Source organism: Falco punctatus (assembly GCF_963210335.1).
Source record: "Falco punctatus genome assembly, chromosome: 12".
Classification (NCBI taxonomy): Eukaryota; Metazoa; Chordata; class Aves; order Falconiformes; family Falconidae; genus Falco; species Falco punctatus.
The window spans coordinates 12,860,089-12,884,638 of NC_137592.1; the positions used below are offsets into that span (position 1 = coordinate 12,860,089).

At 37.4% G+C, this 24,550-nt stretch overlaps 1 protein-coding gene across 7 annotated transcripts in view; it reads left to right on the forward strand.

Moving 5' to 3' along the window:
• The window catches only part of LTBP1 (latent transforming growth factor beta binding protein 1), a 196,637-nt gene that overhangs the window by 40,924 nt on the left and 131,163 nt on the right, over window positions 1-24,550 (forward strand). For 5 of the 7 annotated variants that reach the window (XM_080408153.1, XM_080408152.1, XM_080408151.1 and 2 more), the window contains exons 4-5: window positions 8,002-8,177; window positions 24,243-24,410. In XM_080408153.1, the coding sequence (XP_080264279.1) occupies window positions 8,002-8,177; window positions 24,243-24,410 (344 nt within the window). Of the gene's footprint in view, window positions 1-8,001; window positions 8,178-23,865; window positions 24,411-24,550 lie in introns of those variants that run through there. The other 2 variants (XM_080408156.1, XM_080408157.1) reach the window with 2 other exon arrangements.

The following is a 24,550-nucleotide window of genomic DNA, read 5'->3' on the forward strand; positions in this document are numbered from 1 at the left end:
AGCAGAGTCTGACTTTTCCTTCAGGGCACTTCATAGAGTCTCTTTTAGCTTTGTGGGTATCATTGCTGTTAAAAGCTTTCCTTGTTGTTTTCCCTCAGCTCTTTATACCCAGTAATGCTTTGAGTTTTATCTTTTAATCCAATTTTGTATGCTGGAAACTTTCACCAGGCTGATGCTAGAGTCTCTTGGTTGGTTGGCTGCAGTCAGCATAGACATTGGTAATAATGTGTAACAACTTCTGGTTGCTTCTGATGCACATTGTCAGGTTCATCAATGCCTGATTTAATCTACAGTGCAGGTACTCTGAGTCTTTTCTCTCTTCCTCTCTAACAACTATTAATTGTCTTGGGGGTTTTATGCCTTTTCCTGCTTGGAGAGAAGTCTAATTTATAAACCTATGATGTGTTCCTTATTTCTGACCCCTTCTGAGAAGCTCTGCTTATATCAGCAAGGTCATACTTTTAAAACATTTTCTAGATATAACAAGCTGTAGTGACAAAATGTTTGCTAATCCATCTGCATCTACACAAAAACTTGATGTAGTTACTTGCTTATTGCTTTTTTGGCTTTTTTTGGTTTGTTTTTGTTGTTTGGTTTGTTTTGTTGTGTGTGTTGTTTGTGTTTTGGTTGTTTGTTTTTTTTCATAATTGTGACTTAACCTGTCAGAATTTCAAGAGTAGACCAAGGTTTTACATTCTTTACTGGCATATTTACTTTTTTGTTATTAGAGACCTAAATGACAGATTTCTGCTTAATTCAGACAAGGCTGTTAAATTCATTCTGAGAATATACTTATCTTGTGTAAATATATGCTTGCTAGTCTCCAAGACCAAATTATATTTGAGGGTTTGCAAAATTTCTTATACTTCTAAGTTAAATAAGTAACTGAAGTGAGGTATTAATGTGTTAGTAGACTTCAAAAGGACCTACTGTAATTAATATATGACCAAGAAAAAAAAAGTATATGTTCAGTATCTTTGCCCCTTTTAAGCTTGCAACATTGTTTTATAATTTAGAGTTTCTTAGTAGCCTCTTGTAAGATAACTCTTCAAAGTCTTTTTCAAATTTCAAATGAATTATATCAACCAACTGGGCTTTTTGCTGTTTTGTTTAACATGCTCAAGAATTTGAGTAGATTAGTGATGCATGGTTTTGCTTTGCAGCAGCTGTGCTTATTTGCCTTTATCCTATCACATCCACCGTGGGAGTTTATGTTTCTATTTTTAATTGCCATTTCAGCATACTTTTCTAATACCAAAGTCTGTCTCATGGGTGGACAGATTAGAAATTATCACTAGTTAATACATCTTTATCAGAGTAATATTTTTATTGCAATGTCAGTGTGATATTCAGTAACATGCCATTAGTCCTATGAAAACAAAAGCAATTTTTCTGTAGAAAGTGTAATGTAATACAGGGAAGGGATATCATATGTTAATTTACTAAAGATTAGGTATTGAAGTTGCTCAGTGCTCTCCTTAAGTAAGTTTGCCATTAACTTGTGAATTTCATCTTGACTCATTGTTGCAACATAGTGAATGCCTGCAGGTCAAATTTTAAATGCAAATATTTGTGACATTGGTAGACACTCTTATAAAAGCTGAATTGTTAATGAGTTTGATACCCTTCCTGGTTTCCAAAAGATGCTGACATGAATGTAGTATTATCAAATGTAGTGTCCTGGAAAAAAGAAAACCAAAATCAACAACAGCAAATCAATAAGAACAAGTCATCGACACACCTAGGGTTTTTTGGTTAGGTTTGGGTTTTTTTCTTTGTTTTTCCTCCTTGAACTTTGTTGGTAAGAGGTGCCTGACAAGTTGAAGGTGTATGTATGGCTGAGAACCTGTATGAAATAATCTGGACATCAAATTAATTCATCTGGCTTCATGAAGAGCTTTCACTGGTTAAGTGTTGGATAATCAGTAATTTGTAGTGTCTAGCTGTTCATTTGGTGCATGGTGAAAAGGGAAGTTTGAAGGTTGCTGTTACTGTGAGACTACAGACTTACGTCATTCTTGTTCATTGTTGTCTTATATTTGATTTTCCTAGCCTTCATACATATTGTTTCCTTAAGTGCTAGTTTACTTCGGGGATAGTTATGTCTTAAGAAGATGTTTGTTTTTACATGTGCATCAGTGTATCTTGATGGCACTTTGGAAGTGGGGTGGAACAAACTTCCTGTGCTCATTCTAATGAAAAGTTCTATTAGGCAAGCTCTCCTTTTTCCCACTGATAGAGTTATCATTTATATAATTTAATTCCAGTTCAGAAGGAGTAGTACTCAAATGTAATCTTTAAATGCTTGATTATATGAGAAATGATTGTCTGCTGTTGCATAACTTACAGGAACTGTAGTTTCCATCAGGTTGTGTGACTGAGCATCTATATTTTTGCTCTGTATCTGAATATTTCACCAACAGATATATTTCTTTTGCCTTAAGATGTTTTTCTGCTTTTTGACATCTAGGAAATGAATCATTGCTTGTCATTCTGGAGAACTCGGTGTACCTCTTCTCTTTAGAAACCTGGAAGAATGTTCATAATCTATACATTATTGTGTTGTATGTGGAAGATGGAATGAATCAATGGAGTCGTAGTTGCCCTTAGTTTGAAAACTGTTCTTTCACAGAGCTTTAGTTCTGCTGTTATACCATCTTATGCTGACAAAAGGATTCTGACCAATGAGCAATATATATTTCAGGGGCAGGGTTTTTAATTATGTGTTAAAATACATTTCTGTACATAAAATCAATTTTCTGCAGGATTTTTGCAATGATGAAAAGAAAGAAAAGCTTGAACACTTTTGCTTTTCATCTTTTGTGACTGGTAGAATATTGTGAAATAGGCCATGCTTGATTAATGTTGGGTATGATAATGTAAAGGGCTTTGAAGAAATCCCATCTGTTCATCATCAGCTGGGAAGTTAAACTTTTTCATGTATCTTAAAAAAAACAACAACAGAGAAGCAATGTAAGGAGGAAACAGCTGGCAAAGGTCAGGCTGAACTAGCAACTGAATTTTAATAATTGACAGGGTGGGGGGATTTAGTTCTATTTTCATGCCTTTTGAACTGTCCTGCATATTTTCTTTACTATCTCATAGTTTTAGAAAATCGGGTTTCTTCTCCTTTTGACTGTTCATTGTGAGTTTGAGAGGAGGTAGTGAAGAAGGAATTAATTTGTAGGTTTGTGTAAAACAATTGTGTTAGCAATTTAGATTTTTTTAAATTATTATTATTATTTTTTTATATTTTTTAGGTATTGCTAGCTAGGAGCCAAGCATGGGAGCATCAGACTTACAGTAAAGAAAGTTAAGAAAGTAGCTTGAGTCAGGCTTGTCTTATTTAGTCTAGACAGTACTTTTCATGCCAAACATTGCTTGTCTCACTTCTGCTTGCCAGGGTTACTCTGATACATTGCATTCCTGGTTTGCTTTTATCAAGCAAGAAAGCTTTCTTTTGCATGATAGTTAGCTGCAAATATTTGTTCTCCCTCTGTAGTGCTGTTGTAACCCTATTAGTATTTATCATTATGTTTGTTAGTTGAAAATGCAATTAGCTGTTTGTCTAGTGTGTGCTTCAGCAATGGAAATTTTTTGTCAAGTTTATTAATGTCAGTTTTGACCATCTAATTACAAACTACTGGATGAATTAGTGACATATGCCTGTGTAATGTGTAGTCTAAGCTGTTTCATGCAAAATTTGAATACCTGAACTAACAATTGCATCGTTTTAACTAGTGTTAGAGAGCTTTAGTGCTTTAATATTTTGTATTTCAACAATGTCCAGAAGTTGCACTGAGTTGTGTGGTGTTCAGACATGCAATAAGCAACATGCTGAAGCTGGAAAGCAATGAAATACCTTCAGTTATGGTGATACTAATAGATAACAGCTATTTATCTCTCAATGTTAGGTATAGTGGCCATGAGTTGATGAGTGTGCCTTTCATTTCTTTGTTTTAAATTATAAAGACCCAGTTTTAGAGTGTCTGTGACCTACTTTGAGTATCCTCTTGTGGTAGGAAGATAGCACCAGCTATTCCTACTGGCCTTGAACACTGAGTAGTGTTGTGAAGAAATCAGTCTAGCCTGCTACTTATTTATTAATTTGAATAATCCAACACTGGGAATAGATGAAAATGCTCCATTTGGTGCCTAGTATTGCTACCCTAGTGTACTCTGAACAGTGATAAAGCAGTTTCCTTGTGACATCTTACATTTGTATCAATTGTTTCCAGTGCTGATGTATGACTTGCTGCCTTTCTGAGGCTCAGGCTCTCCTCTGTCTTCTGAGGTCAATTAGAAGGTATAGTCCTGAAGGTTTCTTTCACAGGGATCAATACAAGGAACACACACACACCCAAACCCCAATCCCTCACTGTGTTGCTGAGCTCACTAGAAATCCTACCTTCTTACTTAAAAGACCTGCAGCACCTATGTGCTGGTCTAGGAAGAAAAAAACCTGGGTCCTTCACTAGTGCCGACGCCCAAGCTATTGATAGAGCTATGTCACTGGTCTCATATAGCTCTGATGATATAGAGGAGTGTCCTTGGTTCTAGTGGAAGATGCAGTGTCTCCGTTAGCTATGCAATATCCTTTTGATTAGGAACTAACATCTTTAAGAACTAGGGCATGTTGAGAAGAATTTGAATATCAAAGGAACAGTCTGAACAGAAGGATCTCATAAATGGGTTGGTGTTTGACCATATCAGCTCCTACTGGAACTGCACTTCTGGTGAGCAAGACCAGTCAAGCTGGTCGGGTGGCTGGCAAAAACCTGCTGCTAGTTAGCTTGTGTCCATACTAGCAGCAGATGTCCAATACTGGGCAACTTTTAAACATTCGAAGTACTTTTGTGTGTATCTATACTCAAGATCTTTGGTAGCTATACATCAAGATCATCAAAAATGAACACAAATGTGCATGAAAAAGGATCTAGACGGGTATTTTTGGTTTCATGCAACTATTGTAGGCTCACACTTTGATGCAAGACTAGGTGATTTTCAAGATTAACAACTTGAACATGAGGTGAAGATGTTTCCTCTTAAAGCACTGGAGCTTCTAGAGTAAAGATTACAGCTTTTCTGTGTACTGCTAAGTAAAATACTCTCAAAACAAAACTTATTTTTATACTGCCTTAATAATATTAATACTTAATGCAAGCTAAATTAAGGAAGAAAATTACAATGCCTAAGAAGGAAGGAAGAGGCAACTTTTTATAAATTCTTGCGGTACAACTTTCAACCTCCAGTGTATGGCTTTCCTGTCTTTGGTGTGGTGTGTTGTTGAGTTATTTAATGATTTTTTAAAAAAAATCATTTTAATTTCAAGTGTTATGATGGGACTCTAATGTAGGTTGATGGCACTGGACTACAGTGTGACTGGGTATGTGGCAATATAAAAGGTAACATTTTAAAACATGTTACAATCTTAACAGAAAACCCTCAGGCACTGAAATGGCAACATCTGTGTCCAGGCAAATACCACACCGCCATTAAACTTAAATATATTTTAACTTCTAATAGGTTGCTGTAGTGTCAGCTTCTGTAGTATTTTGACCTTTGTTGTTGTGGCCTGCTTATATGTCACATGGGAAGAATTCAGTATAGACCCTCTTATGTCCAGGTACAGAAGTTGGTGTCCTTATATGTAGGGGTCATGTGAGACCTGTAGGGGGAAAAAAAAGGTTTGTGCCCGAAGGATTGCAGTGACTCTTCAAAGAAATGAAGTTTATATGTAAGCAGTACTGAAAGCAGTGACTTCAGCTTTATCACAGGCTGATGTTGTCTTGGTGATATTTCTTATTAGACCGTAGAATTTTGAAACTGATCTCCAATGTCCCTGAAGCCTCTCTTTGATCTGCTGGTAGGATACCTAAAGACAACACAGAAAGTACAGTATCTTCTCTGAAGCTGAAGAGAGTACTTTTACTGAATGTAATGAGACTGTGTAAGCACTATTAGAAAAATTTGACTTGGAGATAATCTGAGGAGTTATGTTTCCGATGTATATAAGAGTCCAGAATGTCTCTATTAATGAATGCACTTTTTCTCAAACTGATCCAAGTTAACAAGAGCATCTGTTTAGGACAAAACCCCATTGTCTATCCTAACCACAAATCCATTGGCTACAGCAGTTACTAAGCATCCTTGAATAACATGGCTAAGGAATCAGGCATTGCTTTGGAGATGGGGATGTCTCAGGCTCCACATGCCAGAAAACAATACAGTTATCATCCAACTTCTCATTCAGCTGAAACTTTTCAGTCTCACCACTGTGGGGAAGTGCTGCTCAGCTGTCCTCTGTGATACAGGGCCCATGCATTATTTTCAGAGGACAGTTACTTACCCTGCAGAACTGTGCCTCTTTGAGGGATGGTTGTTACACATCCCGTAACTTTCCTGGTTTTCCACTTTTGCAGACTGAACTTATTACAGACCCTTAGTTGAGAAGAAAGTGAGGGTGTTGTACAGCATCTCGCTCTGCTTTCATTTGAACAAAGGAAAATATAGTCCTGGTAGCCACTGTTGTTGGGTTAGTAATTGATACTACTACCTGAGGAACACATATCTCTACAGTGTGATTGACACTAGCTACAAGTTCTTGAAGACTTGCTGTTAGTAGATTTGTTACTTGAGGGTGTGCTAGTACTTGCTAGGCAGTGGAACTCTGCCGCCCAGGGCTCCAAAGCAGCTTGCAGTTTCATTTTTTATAGCGAAGAGCTGCACAATTTGCTCCCTTGCTTGTTTATTGCTGGATAGCACTTGGAAGAGTGAAGGCCAGTTTGCTAGTAAAGAAATGATTCATACTGCTGCTGGTGACTAAATAACCATGTTTCTTGAGCAGGGCAGAAGGGATTTTCTATGAAAGTTGCTAAGATCTTGTGCAGTGAGAAGCTGAGGTCTTAGGGAAGAATTTAATAATACAAGTAAGGAACTGGGATTGGCAGTGAGAGAATCAGTGAGCTCAAAGGAATCATCTTGTTTAACAGGAAAAGGGAAATAGTTTCGCTGTTAAAGGAAGCGATGTGGTTATGGGACATTTGTCAGATGTTCAATAGTGCAGGCAAAGAGTAAGTGGATGGGGAAAGTAATGTGATGCTGGGAAACAGAAACACATCTGAAATGTAAATGTCTTTGATTTTATGTATGTTGAGTGACCACAATGTGAAACTCTTACAAATTCAGGTCAAAGATGTACCAGCTGGAGGCTGAATGTTTACATGTAGCATTGTCTTGGCAGGCACCTTGCAAATGCCAGCAGACATAAGTGCTGCAGAAACAGGAGGACACCTTAGAAAAAACTGCAGCTGGGGCATTTGCTCAGCACCAGACATGTAGGCATGGTGTTCAGGGACGTGGTTTAGTGGTGGACTCAGCAGCATTAATTTTACAATTGAACTCAATCTGAAGGGTCTTTTCCAACCTAAATGATTCTGTGAGATGGGAGTCAGGCTGAAAAAGGGGAAGAGGAGCTATGTGGGAGTGGAGGAATATGGCAGAGAAGGGAACAGGATTTCAGGGAAGAGAAGGGGAAAGTCATCTGGGCTTAGGTTCTACTTAAGATACCTCGTGTGAAATGGTGGTTGTAAGAAATGGAGAGAGGTTTGAATGCAGTGCTGCTGCTCTGACCAGTCTGGAAAGCTCTGTGTGCTAACAGAGTTGAGTTCCAACTCGTGATTTTGAGGAGAGCTTTTTCCTATTCCTCCGTTTTCTGAGGTATCCATGAGATTTCTCTTGCTGTGTTGAAAAGGAAGTGATATAATCCCCGTAGTCTTTATTTGTTAGCTGTTGAGCTGACAAGACAATGAGAATGCTAAATGCACAGAAAATCAGGTGCTTAACTGGAAGCTAGTAAGTTTCCCAAACTATTTTGGGAATTTTGAGTACAGTTTATTGTCTTTAATTGTTTACCAGTAGTTTTAAAGTTTAATTTATTAATTCTTAGATCATTCTGTCTGTTTTTTTGTTGTTTTTTTTGTTGTTTTTTTTCCAAAACAGGATGATACCCCTGTCATCTCAGACACTGATGATGAATCTTCATCATGGCCAAACACAGGAATATGTGATCAAACCCAAATATTATCCAGTAAAAAAAGTGATTTCAGGAGAACAGTCCACTGAGGGCTCATTACCACTGAGACTGGGCCAGGATCAACTTGCATCACCTTTCCAATGTGAGTACAACCACCAAGAGCATACTCCCTTCTTTCCTCCACCAAAAGCATGCCCCTCCCCCCTCATTTTTAAGATCTTGAGATTTTTTTTTGTTCACCCGAATTGCAGTAACACTACAAGACAGAAAAATGTTAAAATAATTAAACATAAGATAATTCTTAGATTAGTAAATGCTCCAGTATTCTGCATCCTCTTGAGAGGCAAAACAGATTTCCTGGATGAAGAGAAGAGTTGAACCTGATTCACTGCTGGAATCCCATAATGCTATTTCTTAGATGATAGTTCTTCCTTCAGATTTTTTTCCTTCAAATAAGGAAATCCTTTGTAGGAAGGTTTCCTTCAGATAAGGAAGGAACACTTGTAGGGTAGGCATAACCATGAGTGTAGTTAGTGTAAGATGACAGTTCTCTATGCTTCAGTATGATGGATACCCTTCTTGGAAAGCTGGAGTCCAGGACTGTGGACTCTTTGGTGACTGTTTTTCTCTATATTTAATTTATTATGTGTTTATGAACTTCTGCACAGTATGGAGGCTGCATGAGAGTTTCTGCTTCATATTTATAAAAAAGGGGTTACGTAGGTGCCCAGCTTGTGGCCTTGGCTCATGCCCCATTGTGTGGGGAGTCTGAGGACAAGTTTTGGCTTAAAGATGAAGAGCTTGAAGAATTATGGGTTAGGTATTACAGAGCGTCTGCTGGCTTGATTTGGAGAAAAGTTCATGCAGTTAAATAATGGACTGATTAACATGGAGACCTAAGGTACTTGCAGTCTGCTGACAGAATTCCTCTGCTGTAGCAGAGAGAAATGTGTTTTGCTGAGGATTTAGGGAAGAGCCTTTCCTTCTAAATCCGTAAATATGGTTTCTTTATGTATCTTTGCATTTCTGCATTGCACATCTTTATGCTCTGTCCTTTTATACTTAAATGCAACCTCCTGCTTCATTTTTTCCTCAAGTGTAAGTTCATCAATTGTTAATTAGAATCTTGCCTCTAATGAGAAGAACAGTGGGCAGCTGGAGGTCTTTTGATTACCATTTTGATTACCAGTGTGGTGAAGTACAGAACCATAGAATCATTTAGGCTGGAAAAGGCCTTTAATATCAAGTGCAAAGCACTACACCCCTTTCTTAGAAGATTCAAAAAGATACTTAATCACATTGTAAACATCAAACAATTGTCCCTTTTTCAAATAAGATACCATTGCTTTTCTTCCAGTCAGCTGTAATTTTCCTCCAAATAAAGATATTAGTGGCCACCAGGACTGGATTGTGTCCATCTCTTCTGACCCTTGCTAGCCAAGGAGTATAAAAATCCTAGGTTGTATAGGAGACAACTCTATGCAGCTCAAAGACAAAGGGAGCCAGTGCTTCTAGCTCTTCCTAGCTTATTGGAACTCTTCTGTTATATACAGTACTCTGAGAGACATGACTAGGAAGGAGTTAAATAGTCACATTAAAGTTTTTTCAATTAAAAATTCATTTAAAGTTTCTCCTGGAACATTTACTCTGGTGTATCTATGAGCAGTTTTACTTCTATGATAGCTTTCAGAACATATTTCAGTATAGTAGTCTTACTAAAAACAACAAAATAGTCTATTCTTTTTTGCCTTTTAAGCTGAATTTTACTGTAAAGTTATATATCACATCAACAGAGCCTGAAAATTCAGGAAGCTATTGGGGTTAAAATAATAGCATTTAAAGTCATCCGGGGATGCGAGTTACCTGCCAGCAGCCATTCCTACTATCAAGCATTTTGATCTTCTGTGCTGTGGGTTATAAAGCTTTCTCTGAAGACTAGCTAGTGTAATTAGTCATAAAGTTTGCATATAAAAATTTTAAGTTCTTTAGTGCTAAATTTGTAATTCTCATTCATTGTGCCTAATTGGTGAGGCTGCTGCAGTTGTTCATAGTGATTTTTAAAAAGCTTTGGGTTTGGTTTTGTTTTGGGGGGGTTTTGTGGGGTTTTTTTTTGTTGTTTAAAAAAAAACGAACAACAAACCAACAAATTAGCCATAAACCCACCCTGGAAATAATGTTAAAGAACCTGAATAAAACATTTTTTGAGTTCATTAACTCATTCAAATTTTCAGAATGGTCACAATTTCACTCCATAATTAATTCTGTCTCCTTATGCCTCATATTGTAATTGCTGTTTTCTTTCTGTGGCCATTTATTGCTTTTTTTCAAAGGGCTCATACCACATTCAGTATGGAAAGAGAGAGAAAAGTCAGGACTCATAAATATAGTGTTGTATAATTTTCAAGTGCTTGTCTTTAGAGGTGAAATGCTGTTCTGTTCTCAAGCTTTGAAATTGTCTGTTGTACCATAAAGCATCTATCTGATGCTATTTAATCAGTACACTGATATATTTACTACTGCAAATTAATCTTCAGATGTCTTTGTACAGAATTGGCAAATACTTAAGGATAAGGCTTTGGAAATTCAGAGCCTTCTCAAGCAAATGAAAATAGCTCATGTTGGTTAGGCTGACAGCTGCAGAGAAAGTATAAATATGGTTTAGTACCAGTAGGAAGACTGAATATATAGTGATGAAAATAAACTTGCAGTGGAATTGATATTATCAGCAAAGAAAAACTGAAAAGGATAAGATCATGTGGATCTGAACATTTGTAATGTAAACATCAAGAATACTTTTAACATGTAGGTGAGGCTGGCCAAATAGCCTGTCTTATGTAAGCCCACCATGAGCTATGAGTAATTCTCAAAGGATGCATTTCTTTCTTCTAAGTACATACCAGCACACTTGACCTATAATCTGCCTGAATATTTGAAACCTCAGGGTTAAAAATTCCCTAAGAGTCTAACAGTAGCAATTTCATCAGCACAGAAATTTCAACTGTAAAATTTTATTTGCAACCTAGTAGTCTATAAGATGATACTTTCGGTAATTTGGGTCTATCAGCCTCATACATTTTTCACTACTCCTTTAACTGTTAAACAGTAACCACTAGTCAGTGCAAGCTGAGCATGGATCTCTAAATATCCTCTAAATATCAGCGCTGATCTCCCTGACTTTATAATGCTGAAGAAAATTAATGCAATTCTGTGCTGTTTCTATTGGTCTAAAATGTATATGTTTATATATATATAAAATATATAAGTATGTGATAATCAAATTATAAACAGAATGTGTGCTTTCTGAAATTCCTTTCAACACAGTTATTGTAAGAACTACTTATTACAGCAGTAAGAGGCTAGGAAGTTCTCACTTTCACTCTGTCTCCTTTTGCTATTAAATGCATTTTCTGAAGAGTTATTTAAATATACGTCTTGTTTTCCAGCCTGAGATGTTTGAGGGCTAGTTTTTTAGTGGCATTCAAGCTGAAAAAAGTGAAATTTCGGCTTCTGAAATCAGTTGTCTGGTGTTGCCTGTATTTGTAGGACACTTTTACGCATCCCTCACCAGGCCACACATCTCCATGTGTACAATGATGATGCCACCACTTCCCTGTCTTAGAGGCATGTTGTGAACATATATTAGTTGGCACCTGAGGCAACCAGAAATTGCGCTAAAAGGAAAACTGAAAAGTAGATATAGAGTACCTTACTCTCAGCTTCAATGGCATTGTGTGCAGTGAATAAAGCATATGCTTATATAATAAAGTAATCCCATGGATAAATAAATGTTAAAGAGATTGGGCTCATTTTCATTCTTAAATCAGGAAGGCAATACCACATGTATGTGAAATTTGCAATTGAAGTTGCATGTTAAGTTTATAGAATTAAATAGTATGGATGACTTTTTTCCTTTCTTTTAAGTAGATGTTTTTTTCTGGTTTTCACCAAAATGCCTTATAAAATGGATTAAGGAGACTTGTTTCTTTATTTTAGGTAGAAAAATAAAAACATGTCTCAAATTTTAAGTAGTACAGGTTACACGACGGTTGGTGAATACAGGCTTGCAGCACCCTACTATGACTTACTTGTGTGTGTTGTGGCTTGATGTTGGACAAGTATGTGTGTATGAGTATTAGACTTCTAGAATCTGCACATGGTTCCATGGGCAGCACTTAAATCCTTCTGTAAAGATGAAATAATCATATGAAAGTTGTGTAACTGTTCTAACTATTGATATATTGCCTCATTTTACAACACAATTTTACATATGTTTATATACGTGAAATAAGATCAATGTGGAAGAAAATGTCCCACCCCTGAGAACTGTGATGTGCAGAATACTCTGCTAAGATTTTGGCATAACAATAGCTTTCCTACTATTGGAAGCATGATACACTGATAAGTTAGAGAAGCTCTTTAAGCTCATACATAATTTACACATTCTGGTTTCACTGATGACTTCATAGGTTAATTTAAGCAAAAACAGGTGTCGCTTCAAAATTGCAATTTAAACTATTTTTGTGAAATTGCACCATTCTGACTTCACTATGTGACACTTACATCATAATAATAGTATTTCCTCATCAGTAAGTATGGGTAAACAGCTGTAAAATACATAAATGTTTTACTGTTTTAAAAAAATGCATACAGAGATACAACACGTGTTCCATGTAAATGCATCTGTATGATTCAACATTCTACCACAATTCAGTGTCTTTAAGGGAAAACCTCCCTCAGGTCTTCAGTAGGTTAGATATTCTCTCCACCCTTCTTGGTATTTGTGGAACCACTCTGCATAAACAGCAAAATAGTACTCTCACTGGCTTGTCCTTAACTGATGCATTGTGTTCCTTGTAAGTTCTGCCTACATATGTATGGATGGATATTAAAGCTGAACAGTGGTAACTTTTATAAATAGAAAGTTTGGGAAATTTGGAGGTAAGGGAGAGATGTTAAGGCTGTAGTCTTGACTACCCAGGGTATAGCCATCAGAATAAGTTGGGTAAAAAGAGAATGAACAGTTAGAAAGCTAACAAGCAGAAATAACTGAAAAATAACAACACAGTCTATTAGGAGGGAACGTGGAAACAAACTCACTTCAGTCACTCATGGACACTGACACCGATGTCTTGCTCCTGAGGTTGTACATAATGAAATACAAATAAGGCAATGGGGTAGTGTATAAATGTCAGGGACTTGTTTTCTCAAATGCAAGATATTTGCATGTGTGTCCAGAGCCTTTGCTCCCCCTCAAGAAGCAGGGGAGGTTTTTCAGGGACATTCTAAAACATTTAAAAAAAAACTTCTGTGCAGTCAGCATCAAGGTCAGACAACACCATGGCTTTTTTGACAACAAAACCCAAACAATTTTAGTAAAGCATCCTTTTCCTTTCTCATTTAAGAGCATTACCCGTACTGCTATTGAAAGGCATGACAATTCATAAGAGCCATTTAAAGTTAGCATTTGATTCCAGTGGGACATGGAAATGAGGCTAAACTCCAAATATAAATTGACCTAACTGCATTAGTGTTGATCTAGTTAACTCTATCAAATCAAGCAGCCCATTCACTTTGCTTTAAAAAAAGTAGTAGTGACAAATTCTGAACAAAAATGACTTCAACAAATGAACACAGTTTATTTAGCAATTATGAAAGTCTATGGTGTTCTTTGAAATCCTTGGGAGACAGAACAACTCCATATTAAACACAAACTACTTCTCTCAATATACTAATAATGCTGCAGGCATTTTAACAATACCCTTTCTCAGCTGTCTTTGAGTTTGTTTGTGTATCCATAAAGGGCTCACAGCGGAGGAGGCCAGTAAATCAGCACCCCCAAAAAAGTACCGTGTTTTTCTCTTTGGACTCTGAAAAGATTTTATGGCCCTGAGATCACCAATAATTGAATGTCTGCTTGACTGTGACAAAGGCTGACTATGCTTTTATAGGAACTAATTTAAATGTTATGTTCACCCAAAAATGAATGATCATCTCTCTACGCATTAAAGTATGGAGGCCAAGACTGATAAACAGCAGTGTGGGGAAAAATGTTGGAAAAACGGACTGGTGATCTGGCAAAGCAAATTAAAATGAGTTCAAAATGTGTTATAGCTAGGGGAAAACACAGACTGAGACAAATGCATCTCAACTGCTGTGATGAAAGAGAATTGGCTCCAAAACCAAAGATTTCTTAAGAAGAAAAAGAGAAGAGGCTTTCCAGAAAATTCTGTAGGGGAAAACCTCTATGACATGTTTGAAAAATGGTAATTTATTTGGATATAGAAACCAATTGAACTCATGCAATTAAACATTAAAAGTTCCTTAGCCAAGCTAACTCCAGAATTGCTGTGCTACAGGTCTTGGATACCAAGAATTGGTTCTGACTGTTGCAAGTAGTTAAGTCTGGTTTTACTCACAGAAGATGTGAAAGTACTCTTCTCTGTCAGTGCCATTACCCATGCCAGAAGGAATAAACAAATGCTGACAAAAAAAAAAAAACCACTGCAAGAAGTTGTTCCTTTCATTGCCAGTGAAACTGAGATTCAGAATCAGTGACATCCTTATTTCTATCGTCATTTTTCCTTTCTTCAGAAAAATAAAGGAAAAAAAGATTCTGGATTTATGCAGTGCTGAGAGAGATTTTTAATGGTGATTCAGCATGCAGAGAGGGCAATGTTTATTTATAACTTAATTCCATGATGTTCTGTCTTTTGTCACTGTTTACAGTTTGTTTGACTTCCTTAGTGCTTTTCAGTTGCTTCCTTTCAGGAAACGGAGTGTTAAGTGAATACACTTAGTAAGGTAATATTAAATTAATTTTTATTCCCTGTTCTTCTTGGAAATGGTAAACACTTTGAGTGTTACATCTTAGACTTGGTTTCTCATTTAAGGGATTCATGTATGCTGGGAGGGGGAAATGGTGTCTATCTCAATTTATTTTCTGAAGAAGTAACGCTCTTCCAACTTAAGACTTGTAATACTACCTTAGGGCAGGGTAAAGTTTGTCGTCTTGATTATGAAAGGAGCCTAGATAGTTACCTTGGGCAAAATGCTTAGTTTCAGGTGAGTGAGATCAGGTGGGAATGAGTCTCATTTCCAGTGTATAAAGGCCTAATTTAGATCTCCTTGAAAGTCTAACGTGGACAATAGCCGTTGTATTTAGCTGGTAATAATAAAGCATCAATGGCGCTAATACTGTGTGTCCATCTGTGCCCACCTGAACTCCTGTATGGCTGTAAGTCTGTGTGCAAATATGCTGGCTTCATTATCAGAGCATGCAGTTCCTGCAGTAGTGCATGCAGCAGCTTCCTTCAGTGGAAAATTGCTTGTGGTGGGCTGTGAAGTCATTACTGCTTCATTACAGCTGAGATGAGCATTGTGTAGAACGGCTTTCTGTCCTAGATGTACGTCTCTGTCTCAATAAGGCTTTTTGGCTTTTGTTCCCTTATCCCTCAAGTGAAAGCCTTTAGAGTCCAGATGCACTTTTAGGTACTGAAGAATCTGAGTAAGTTAAGTGGGAGTTAAAAAAGGCTTGTGGTCCTAAATCCTGTGCTGGGTTTCTTGGAGTTGGAGTTGTCTCGCCTGAAACCTGAAGCATGGGTGTGAAATTTCAAGCATGAGATTCTTGAAGAGCTTGAAGTTCTGTTTCGGAAGTGCTTCACTCTGAAGATGCCAGGCCACCTGAATGGTAATATTTTGCTTATTTCCCACCCAGACTCGCAGCTGAAGCACTTGTCTCCCTGCCTATCAGAAGTGCAGTCAACTAAGCCTTGTTAACAAGTCTCCTGCAGGATTTAGCTCCCTAAGGAGCACACTAGTGTAGTCATGGTGAGGTTTGGAACCCAGCTGTAGTGAAGAGTCAGTCTCCCATTTCCTCAAAGAAATGTGTCTGAGTCCTAAAAGTGTTTGAACTAAATTGTCTTAAGTCCTCAGTGTTTTCTGCATAATGGGTTGGGCACATTCCTGTTCAGTGTGCTAGTTAGGCTGCTTCCTCCATGCAATTAACTTCTCTCATCCCTTATACAAGAGACCTAGGACTGATTAGTGGTATAACTCAAGGATAAAATTTAAGCTTTTTAGCATCATATCTATTTGTGGTTCTGATCTACTGGTAATACCTTTAAAACAAATAAGCAAAACCAAAAAAAGATTAAAAGAATTATCCACTAATAAACTTAATTGAATAGAATTGGTTCTGAGCTGTTCTGTCAGACATCTCAAACCACGTTGCAGTCTCAATTTAGTTGGGTTGGTACCTTTTTCTGGAACATCCTGAACTGTGTAAGGGGAATGATGCATATTTCTCATTACCAACTGTTGATCAGAGTTTTTAAAATTGCTTTAAACATGGTAAATGGCTGTAGCTCAAGATAGGATGTTTGTTGCCTGAGGGTTGCACATAGAGAATCTTTGTAGTGGTAAAAAAGACAAGGAAGACAAAAGTAATTCATAAAACCTGCTGACAGAGATCCCAGGCTTCAAACGTACGTGTGATTTTTATGTTACGTACTTACATAGGACAGAAATTATTGGAATTACTGTGAATTCCTCTGACTTGATCTGAAGAGGCTGTGTCAGTAAGAGAATTTATCAGCAAAGAGCTCCTGGGGGGCCTGTTAATACAATTATGAATGTCTTTCAAAATGATCTCAGTACTTGTGCCTGTATGTGCTCCTTCAATACTTTAAGCGACAGCCATACAGATACAAGAAAACACAAGTCTGTGTTGTAGACAGCAGAGTGTCAGAATCTGCCAAAAATTAATGAAGAAAACCAACTTGACTAGAGCAAGTTTTGCTGTAATAAATTACTTAAAACAATACACTGTTTACCTTAATCTCTGTCTTAAACTGAGATTAAGAGAACTGAAGAATGGGTTACCTGGCCTTCCCAGAATAGACAAAAATTTTTGCTCAGTTTTATGTTTCTTTGGCAGGGTGGTGATGAGGAAAACAGCAGAACTCCCTTTTCTCTCTGCAGTGACAGGGAGCAAGAAAGAAATTGTATCCCTCTGATCAGGAAGGAAAAAGGCTCTTCCAGATACCTTCTTTTCAGTTATCTTCTTTCTTAGCTTGGAAGCATTAAGTCTTCTGAATGATTTCTCTGCTTGTCAAAGGTGCTGAAGAAGCAAGCAAGGCTTAAAAAGAGGGTGAAGAAACAAGAGCGCAATAGAAGAAAGAAGTCTGAGAGCTCATTTCTGACTGGAGGGAGAAGATTGTAGTAGGAGCATATAAACAGGACAGAAGGAGGAAATGGTGTGGAGATACAACGATAAGGCTAATCAGAAATAGGTGTATAGAGAAATGTTTATAGCAATAATGGTGACGATACGAATGGCAACAAAAAGAAGCTATGGAGATCACCGTTCAGCTACTGTTGCAATAGGCAGCTAGATTGGCTTTCACTCTTTGAAGCCCCATTGGTTTGCCCAAAGGCAGTAGAACTGAATACTTGAAAACTGACAAAATATCAAAGGTTAAGCTGTGTTAACTAATGAAATACCTGTAAGATTATACAAATGCTGCAAAATAAGGAGTCACAGAAATAAAAAAAAAAAAAAGTAGAAGGAATGCTGGAATTTAATTACATGTCAGTGTGTAGCTATAGCTGTCTAGACATGGTAAATAAAATACAGCTTGATGTACTGCTGCCTTGTTCAGAAATGTTTGACTGAGCGGGTATGTACACACACACCTCACCTTGTGCAGAGCTGTTGGGAGTGCTTTAAAGCATCAGAGAACGCATTGGATCTGGGATTAAATACAGTTGGGTCATCTTATTTTTAATTTCATTGCCATGTTTTAATTTCTCCCAAAGCTTGTGAAAAAAGAACAGAGTGTGAGGTGTGCAAGTGTACTGTAACAAAGTTTCTGGAAAAAGCAAAGATGCATTGCCCTACATGAAGATAGGCGCTGTATATTGAAGCCAAAAATGTAATTACCCAGCAGCTGTGCCTTGCCTTTTTGAATCCATATTGTTTTCAGACTTGTTTGTGCTTGTGACTGTTACAGAAAGAATAAGCTTATATTCTGCCTAGTTTTCAGATGGGTGAGGTTTGAATGCAGAAGGTTTTACTCCTGTGCTCAGAGCAGAGTAAGGGCTGAATTCAGTCCTGCTAAGGTCTTGTAAGAAATGTTCCACGTTTGCTTCACGGGGATGACATCCATATCAACAGATCAGAAAGAGATTTGGGAGATCTGTGCCCCTTTGGCATAGCCTACAGACTGGTTTTGAGTGTAAAATATCAGTAGTGCACTGTTGGGGAGACAAATAAGTTACACCAACAGAAGCATTTTAGGTAAGCTGTATTAAGTAAGTTTTCTGTGTTCCCCAACGCTCATCAGACCTCAGCTGTAGTATTGCGTAATTTTGGACAGCATATTTGAAGAAAGATGAGGACCAAGTGAGTGCTGTCAAAAACAAAACAAGAAAGAATGGTCTGTAACATACAGGCTGTTAGGCTGAAAAAGTTTAGATGGCTTTGGTCTGGAGAAAACGAGACTGGGGGATGTTCATGGTAGCGGTCTTCAGGTGTGTTAGAAACTGATCCACAGAGGAATAAGATTTTGTCGGTTTGCTGTAGATAAGGCAGGGCAATAATGCACTTGAATTGCAACAGGGGAAATGGGGTTAGGCGTTAGGAATACTTTAATAACAAGAGAGGCTGAAGGACTGGAATATGTTCCTTAGGGAAGTTGTGGAATCTGCATAGTAGAGGGTTTTGAGAATAAGCTGGACACACTTTTTGTGTAACGCTGTTTCATCCTGTGTTGGGAAAAAGAAAAGAGGGGAGATGAGGTGATCTCTTGCTCTTTCAGTCCTTTCTATGCCTAAAAAGGATTGTATTCCTTAAAATGTGTAATCTGAAATTTAGGGAAGATCTGCCTCTGGTCTGTATGTGAATCTAGTGTGTCTTTCTCTCTCTTTCTTATTTTATCTTCTTTTGCTTTTTCCTCTCCCCTCCCCCCCATCAGCTCTTAGAATTAGTAAATATTCTAGTTGCTGATATACCTAACATGTATGATAGCCAAGTTTCAACTTGTTCTGATCTTTGGGAACTGCGGTTTTGGTTGCTCCCCCCCCCCCCCCCCCCCATTTTGTTTTAAATTGATGACTAAGTGGTAATAAAACAGAGCTTCCTCGTATATTGTCAAAAGTGTAAAAAGGTCATTAAACAATAGTTCTAAAAGCTTAAATATTTCACTTGCGTTGTTGATTTTTATACAATGCCAGCTTTCCTTTTGGCTGAACAAGCATATTTAGTAGTAAGGACTGAACCAGGTGGACTGGTGAAATAACTGGGAGACACCTGGTTTAGGAAATAAGTAATTTCCTTCTGCTGCTTTCCTTTTTTTCTGTCAGCATTTAATTAAGAAAAAAGAAAGGGAGATGGTCATCTGAGAATTTAATATGTTGGATCTGCTGTTTAAAAGCTTATTGGCTTTAATTTGAGAAGATAGATTTTTATTCCAAAGTTCTCCTTGTGCATCGTGGTTATCATTTGAAAACAAGAAATTGTCTGAGATAATCTATTGTCTTTTGGAAGGGAATGTAATCTTAAGATAGAATCTTCAGGTCTGATGACACTGTGTACATACACATCTGAAAACATACTGGATTCAGTACAGAAGTAGGGCATCATGAAGAGAGTAGTCTTTCTTAGAGGTACTAATGGAAAGCCTACAGTTTGCTTAGTTCTGTTTCCTCAGGAGATTTGCCTCAAGATATTTGTCGTGAGTGAAGGTATTATAGAAAACACAAACCTCTCTAAAAGTAGAGTCAGAAAGAAGTTTTGTGCAAGGATTATGAGATGTATGCGTAAGCTGTACCAGCTGAGTCCACAGTATAAGCCACTGCTTGTGATTTTTATTGTGAATCCTTTTGACTACATCACTGTGAAGCACAAAAACATTATACACACAATAACATAATAATTTTTTTCAACACGTTAAAATATTTTTCTCTCTTTGCCCCACTTGACCTATCAGACAGTACAGTGCAGTCATCTTTTTAACCGAATACCAGTTCGGCTTTCACTAGTTTTGCTAGTCCATTGTCTTCCTGCAAAACGGGGACATGCCACAAATCTTCTGAGATCCGCTACAGCTATTGAATACTGTCTAGTTAAATCTTTGCAGAATGCTGGAGCTCTGAGGGCAGCTATAAAGCCAAGAAAAAAATGTGTTTATAGAAATTCTTCTAGAAAGAAATGAAGGCTGAGAGTAGCATTACAGACAAAAGAACCCAGGAGGCAGAGGAGGAATCCTTCCCTTATACGACTCTGCCCAGGCATTGCTGCATGAGCTGTTGTGACCACCCGAACCTAAAACCTGCCCCCTGCTTTGTCTTAACTCATTCAGTTTTTCTGCTAATGCAGAAAAAAAGTGTTAGTTTGTCATGATGGACAGTAGGGGCAGAAGCGATTCTATGAAGAAATCCTTTTGCTTATATTTTCCATTTCTCCTACAGTTGTTGCTAAATCATAAATTTATCACAGCAGGAGCTTGTCGTGTTCATAATATTATATCATAGTGACTTACAGAGATGGAAAGAAAATCACATGCACACAGTGCCAGTTTTCAACTAAAAAATCATCACTTTACCCAGGCATCTTTCTTTTTTAAATTTGACTCAAGAGAGTTTCACAGATTTTGAAAATTATGGGTATGTTCTTCCACTGATCTCCTTTGACAAATACATCTGAGAGTTCTTACGTATAAGTGAGCCTAGAGTATGAGGCAGGATAGTTGGCTGAGGCTACTCATTGTGAATTTGCTGCCTAGCTAAAGGATGAAGCTTTAGCCTGTATTAGTAATCTTGATTGTCCTGTCTTTATTAATACAGCAATCTGTGCTTATCACTAGTTCTGCCATTTTTTCAGTAGCTTAGCTATTTATTTAGTGTGTGTATGTTCTGGTTTTGTTGTCTTTCATTAGGCTTATTTATTTATCTGGTCTCACACTCGTATTTCTTCAGTCTGGTGCTATACTTAAGAGCAGAGTGAGGTGTTTCATTTCCACATGTTTAAAATTGGTTTTGAAGAGTTTATGATACTTTTCTGTCTATATATTTATATAAAAATAATTCCAGGTATGTTGCAGTGCTGTAGCACCATCTTTTTTTTCCGGAAATGAATTTGAGGTAATCTAAGTTGCAGATCTTGTCATATCTATGTCACAGTGGCATTATCAGTAAAGCTTCTGGAGTTTAAAGAGGAAAATAATATGTATGCTACCTTAAAAACGCACTGTCCTTTTTTTAATATGAACTAGTTCAAAACCAAAAGAGGTCAAGACTGTAGTAGTAATGGGCTTTTTCTAGCTTGAAATGGTGGCTTTTAACATTAATACTGCCAAGCCAGCTAAAAGATACGGAATGATACAGTTTCTGATTTGGAATTAAATCATCCCTTCTTTGGAGAAGAGGGGAAAAAACCCCAACCAACCCTGAAATCCAGCAAACTATAGAGAGGGGAAGGGGAGAGGATTCAAGGAAGTCCAAGACACTAATCTTGCAGTTTCTGCCAAAAGCTTCCTTTCAGGAGAAACCTTTGTGGTCTGTTTTCAGTTTAATTCTGCATGGATTATGCTTGCTGTTAAGGTACTTAAACCTTAGGATTGTGAGGATAGTACTGTCTACTTAAGTACAGCTACAGAGAAAGATGAAGATAATGTCTCTGCCTTGAATCACCTTCTCATATGCTGGTCAATTTTCAGCTTGGAAGCCATCATTATTTTTGTATCCTTCCTAAATGTCTCCAGAAGAATTGAGAAAGTTAAAAGCTGTGTGGCCTACTGGGCAAGGAGAAGAACATAAAAGAAGAATAAAAACCTGGAAAAGATGGAGAAAATCTTCCCATGTCAGAAGAATATGAATCTGTCTTATTTCTGGCTCTTTGCAACCAGGAATATTTGTGAGAATGGAGTTTGTTTTATAGCAAAAGCATTGCTGAATAATGATTTGAATATTTGTAGGGGCTATGTCATACATCATGTTATTTTTCAGACTACTTACTTCCCTGAAAAGCTTCATTTAAATGTTCTTTCGTGGATACTCTTTACCTCTGTAGATGCTGGCCTGTGGTTTTGAAGGTACTGTTCAACTGCTGTTCCTATCTTGTTACTCCCAAACTTACATGCTAATTCAGTCTCATACTAAGGCATCTTTTCTACCAAAAAAATTATGCTACACCATTTTTCTGGTAAAATTGAACTATGTAATAGAAACTATCTAAAAAATAGGGGGGGTGTTTGTTGTTTTGTTATAAACATTGTGCCTAATTTTTGATACACCTCAGCACTCAACAACACAGTACAGAATACTCTGAAAGAGAATTAAATCATAGTTTAGTTCCATGTATACTGGCAAAGCCAAAATTATATTTTTTTTAAGCTAAGCTGGAAAATTTGTGTGGGTCCCCCAATACTGGTTTTTACAGTGTAGGCAAGACTGACTTTTGTGACTCAACTAACAGTGTTTTTTTAATTAGATCACATCCTTAAGGAAAAATGTTACTAAAACATCTGAAAATATAAAATGTATTGGGCTTTTCGAGGAAAAGGTGTATATAAAACTATGCAAATAAAATACAAAGGTGGCAGTATTGCTTGGGAAGCCATGTCTAATAGAAGGGAAGCTTAGAAGTTCTAGCTTCAGTAGTTCACAAGCCACTTATGTCTGTTCTTTGGGAAAGGTGTATTAATAATTTTCATAACAAATGCTTGGCGTCCAAGAATCTAGGGCATCTTCTGCATCAACTAAAATCACAATACTAGCCTTTAATTGAAAAAAATTATTCCTGTGTCTCTGTGCTGTGCTTTTTCTAACTATTGTTTAGGGAGTATAAGGTGGGAGCATCTGTACTACAGCTGCTGTTCAAATAGAGCAATGACTTTACTGTAGACAAAACAGTTGGCACAATCATTTACTTTATTTGTTTATGAAGGGCCAGAAATAAGGCGGCTTTATATTCTTTTGAAGTGGGAAGATTTCCTTTATTTTCTTGAGATTTTCAAAAATATGTTTGTCCACAGGGTATTTCATAAACTAGGTTAAACAACTACCCAGCAACTTTTTTTTTATTTTCATGACATGAGGAAGAAGGAGATTCTTCTTTCTGTACATCATTTCTTGGGATTGTTAGGTTTGATATGAAAGTATTTATTAATAGTTTCCACAAAGATGCCTTGATATATTTACTTGAACTTGTTGGATTTATTAGTAAGTGTGTAGAGGACAAACTGTTTTCTTTTTAAATAATTGCAAATGGAATCTATTCTTTTCCCCTGATTTTCCTAATGACTAGTTTTGATATCTTTTTTTGTCTTCAGCTGTTAGATATAGGATTAAATACATCTGTTTTTAAACCAAATTCTGTAACAAGAAGTTCTTTTAATTAGCTTAATTCAAAGTTAGTGTTTGCTCAGTGTTCATTACATTTAAGTTTTTTAAATGCCTGTAAGGAAGTATATAGAAAAAGAGAATCTAGCCATTTTCTGTCTTTGATCTGAGAACCAGTACTTTCAAGCGTTGATACTTACCCTTTTCCCTGAGCTATTTATTGCTTAAACAAAGACTGACAGCAAAGCTCAGTCTATAATATGTAAATCCTTGTGGAAAAATAGTGCCAAAAAACTGTGAAAAAACTGGGTCCAGGCAGCTGCGTCACAAGGTTTGACCACTTTGGGCTGGGGTGCCAGGAGATTTGAGACAGATGTTTTCAGACATGCCGCATGCCTAAAACATTTCCAGGGGTCGAGCTACAAATAGTGACTTAATAAATGCAGAAACAGGAAAAGTATGCAGGAGGACACAAGAGTTTATTCACCCCTAGGTGCACAGCCAGCCTCTTTACATTACATCTGCCTGTCAGGGTTGGCTATTTAAGCTGTCATGCCCTTGGTATTGCTCTTTGTCTGCCTGTGAATAAAGTGCAGCATTGTGATTACTAATCCTACTCCAGTGACTTGACTTTAAATGTGGTTTTGGAGCGGATCCCGGAGTTCTGTTTGCTAAGCTTCCTACTCCTGTTTCAGAGACACCACTGGAGATCTATGAGAGAGAGCACTGCAGACTGCCCTCCTCCTGTAGACCTGTCGCCTTTTTCTCCCCCCACCCCGCCTTTTTTTTCCCCAAACTTTTTGAAGGAAATCAATGGATACCAAAGTGATCTGTTTATTTTTCTTTTTTTCTTTGCCTCCACTGACAGTGGGAAATCACACTGGTCGCATCAAAGTGGTCTTTACACCCAGCATCTGTAAAGTGACTTGTACCAAAGGCAACTGTCAGAACAACTGTGAGAAGGGAAATACCACCACCCTCATCAGTGAAAACGGCCATGCTGCTGACACTCTGACAGCCACTAACTTCAGAGTAGGTAAGTACCCTGAAACTGTATTTGTCCTTAGCTGTCCTCTTTTGACTAGGAGGGAGGAGATGTTTTGTTATTAATACCAGTTGTGCATCTGTTACTCTTTGTTTGGAGGGCTGTGCTGAGTAGGAACCATTGTATGTTAG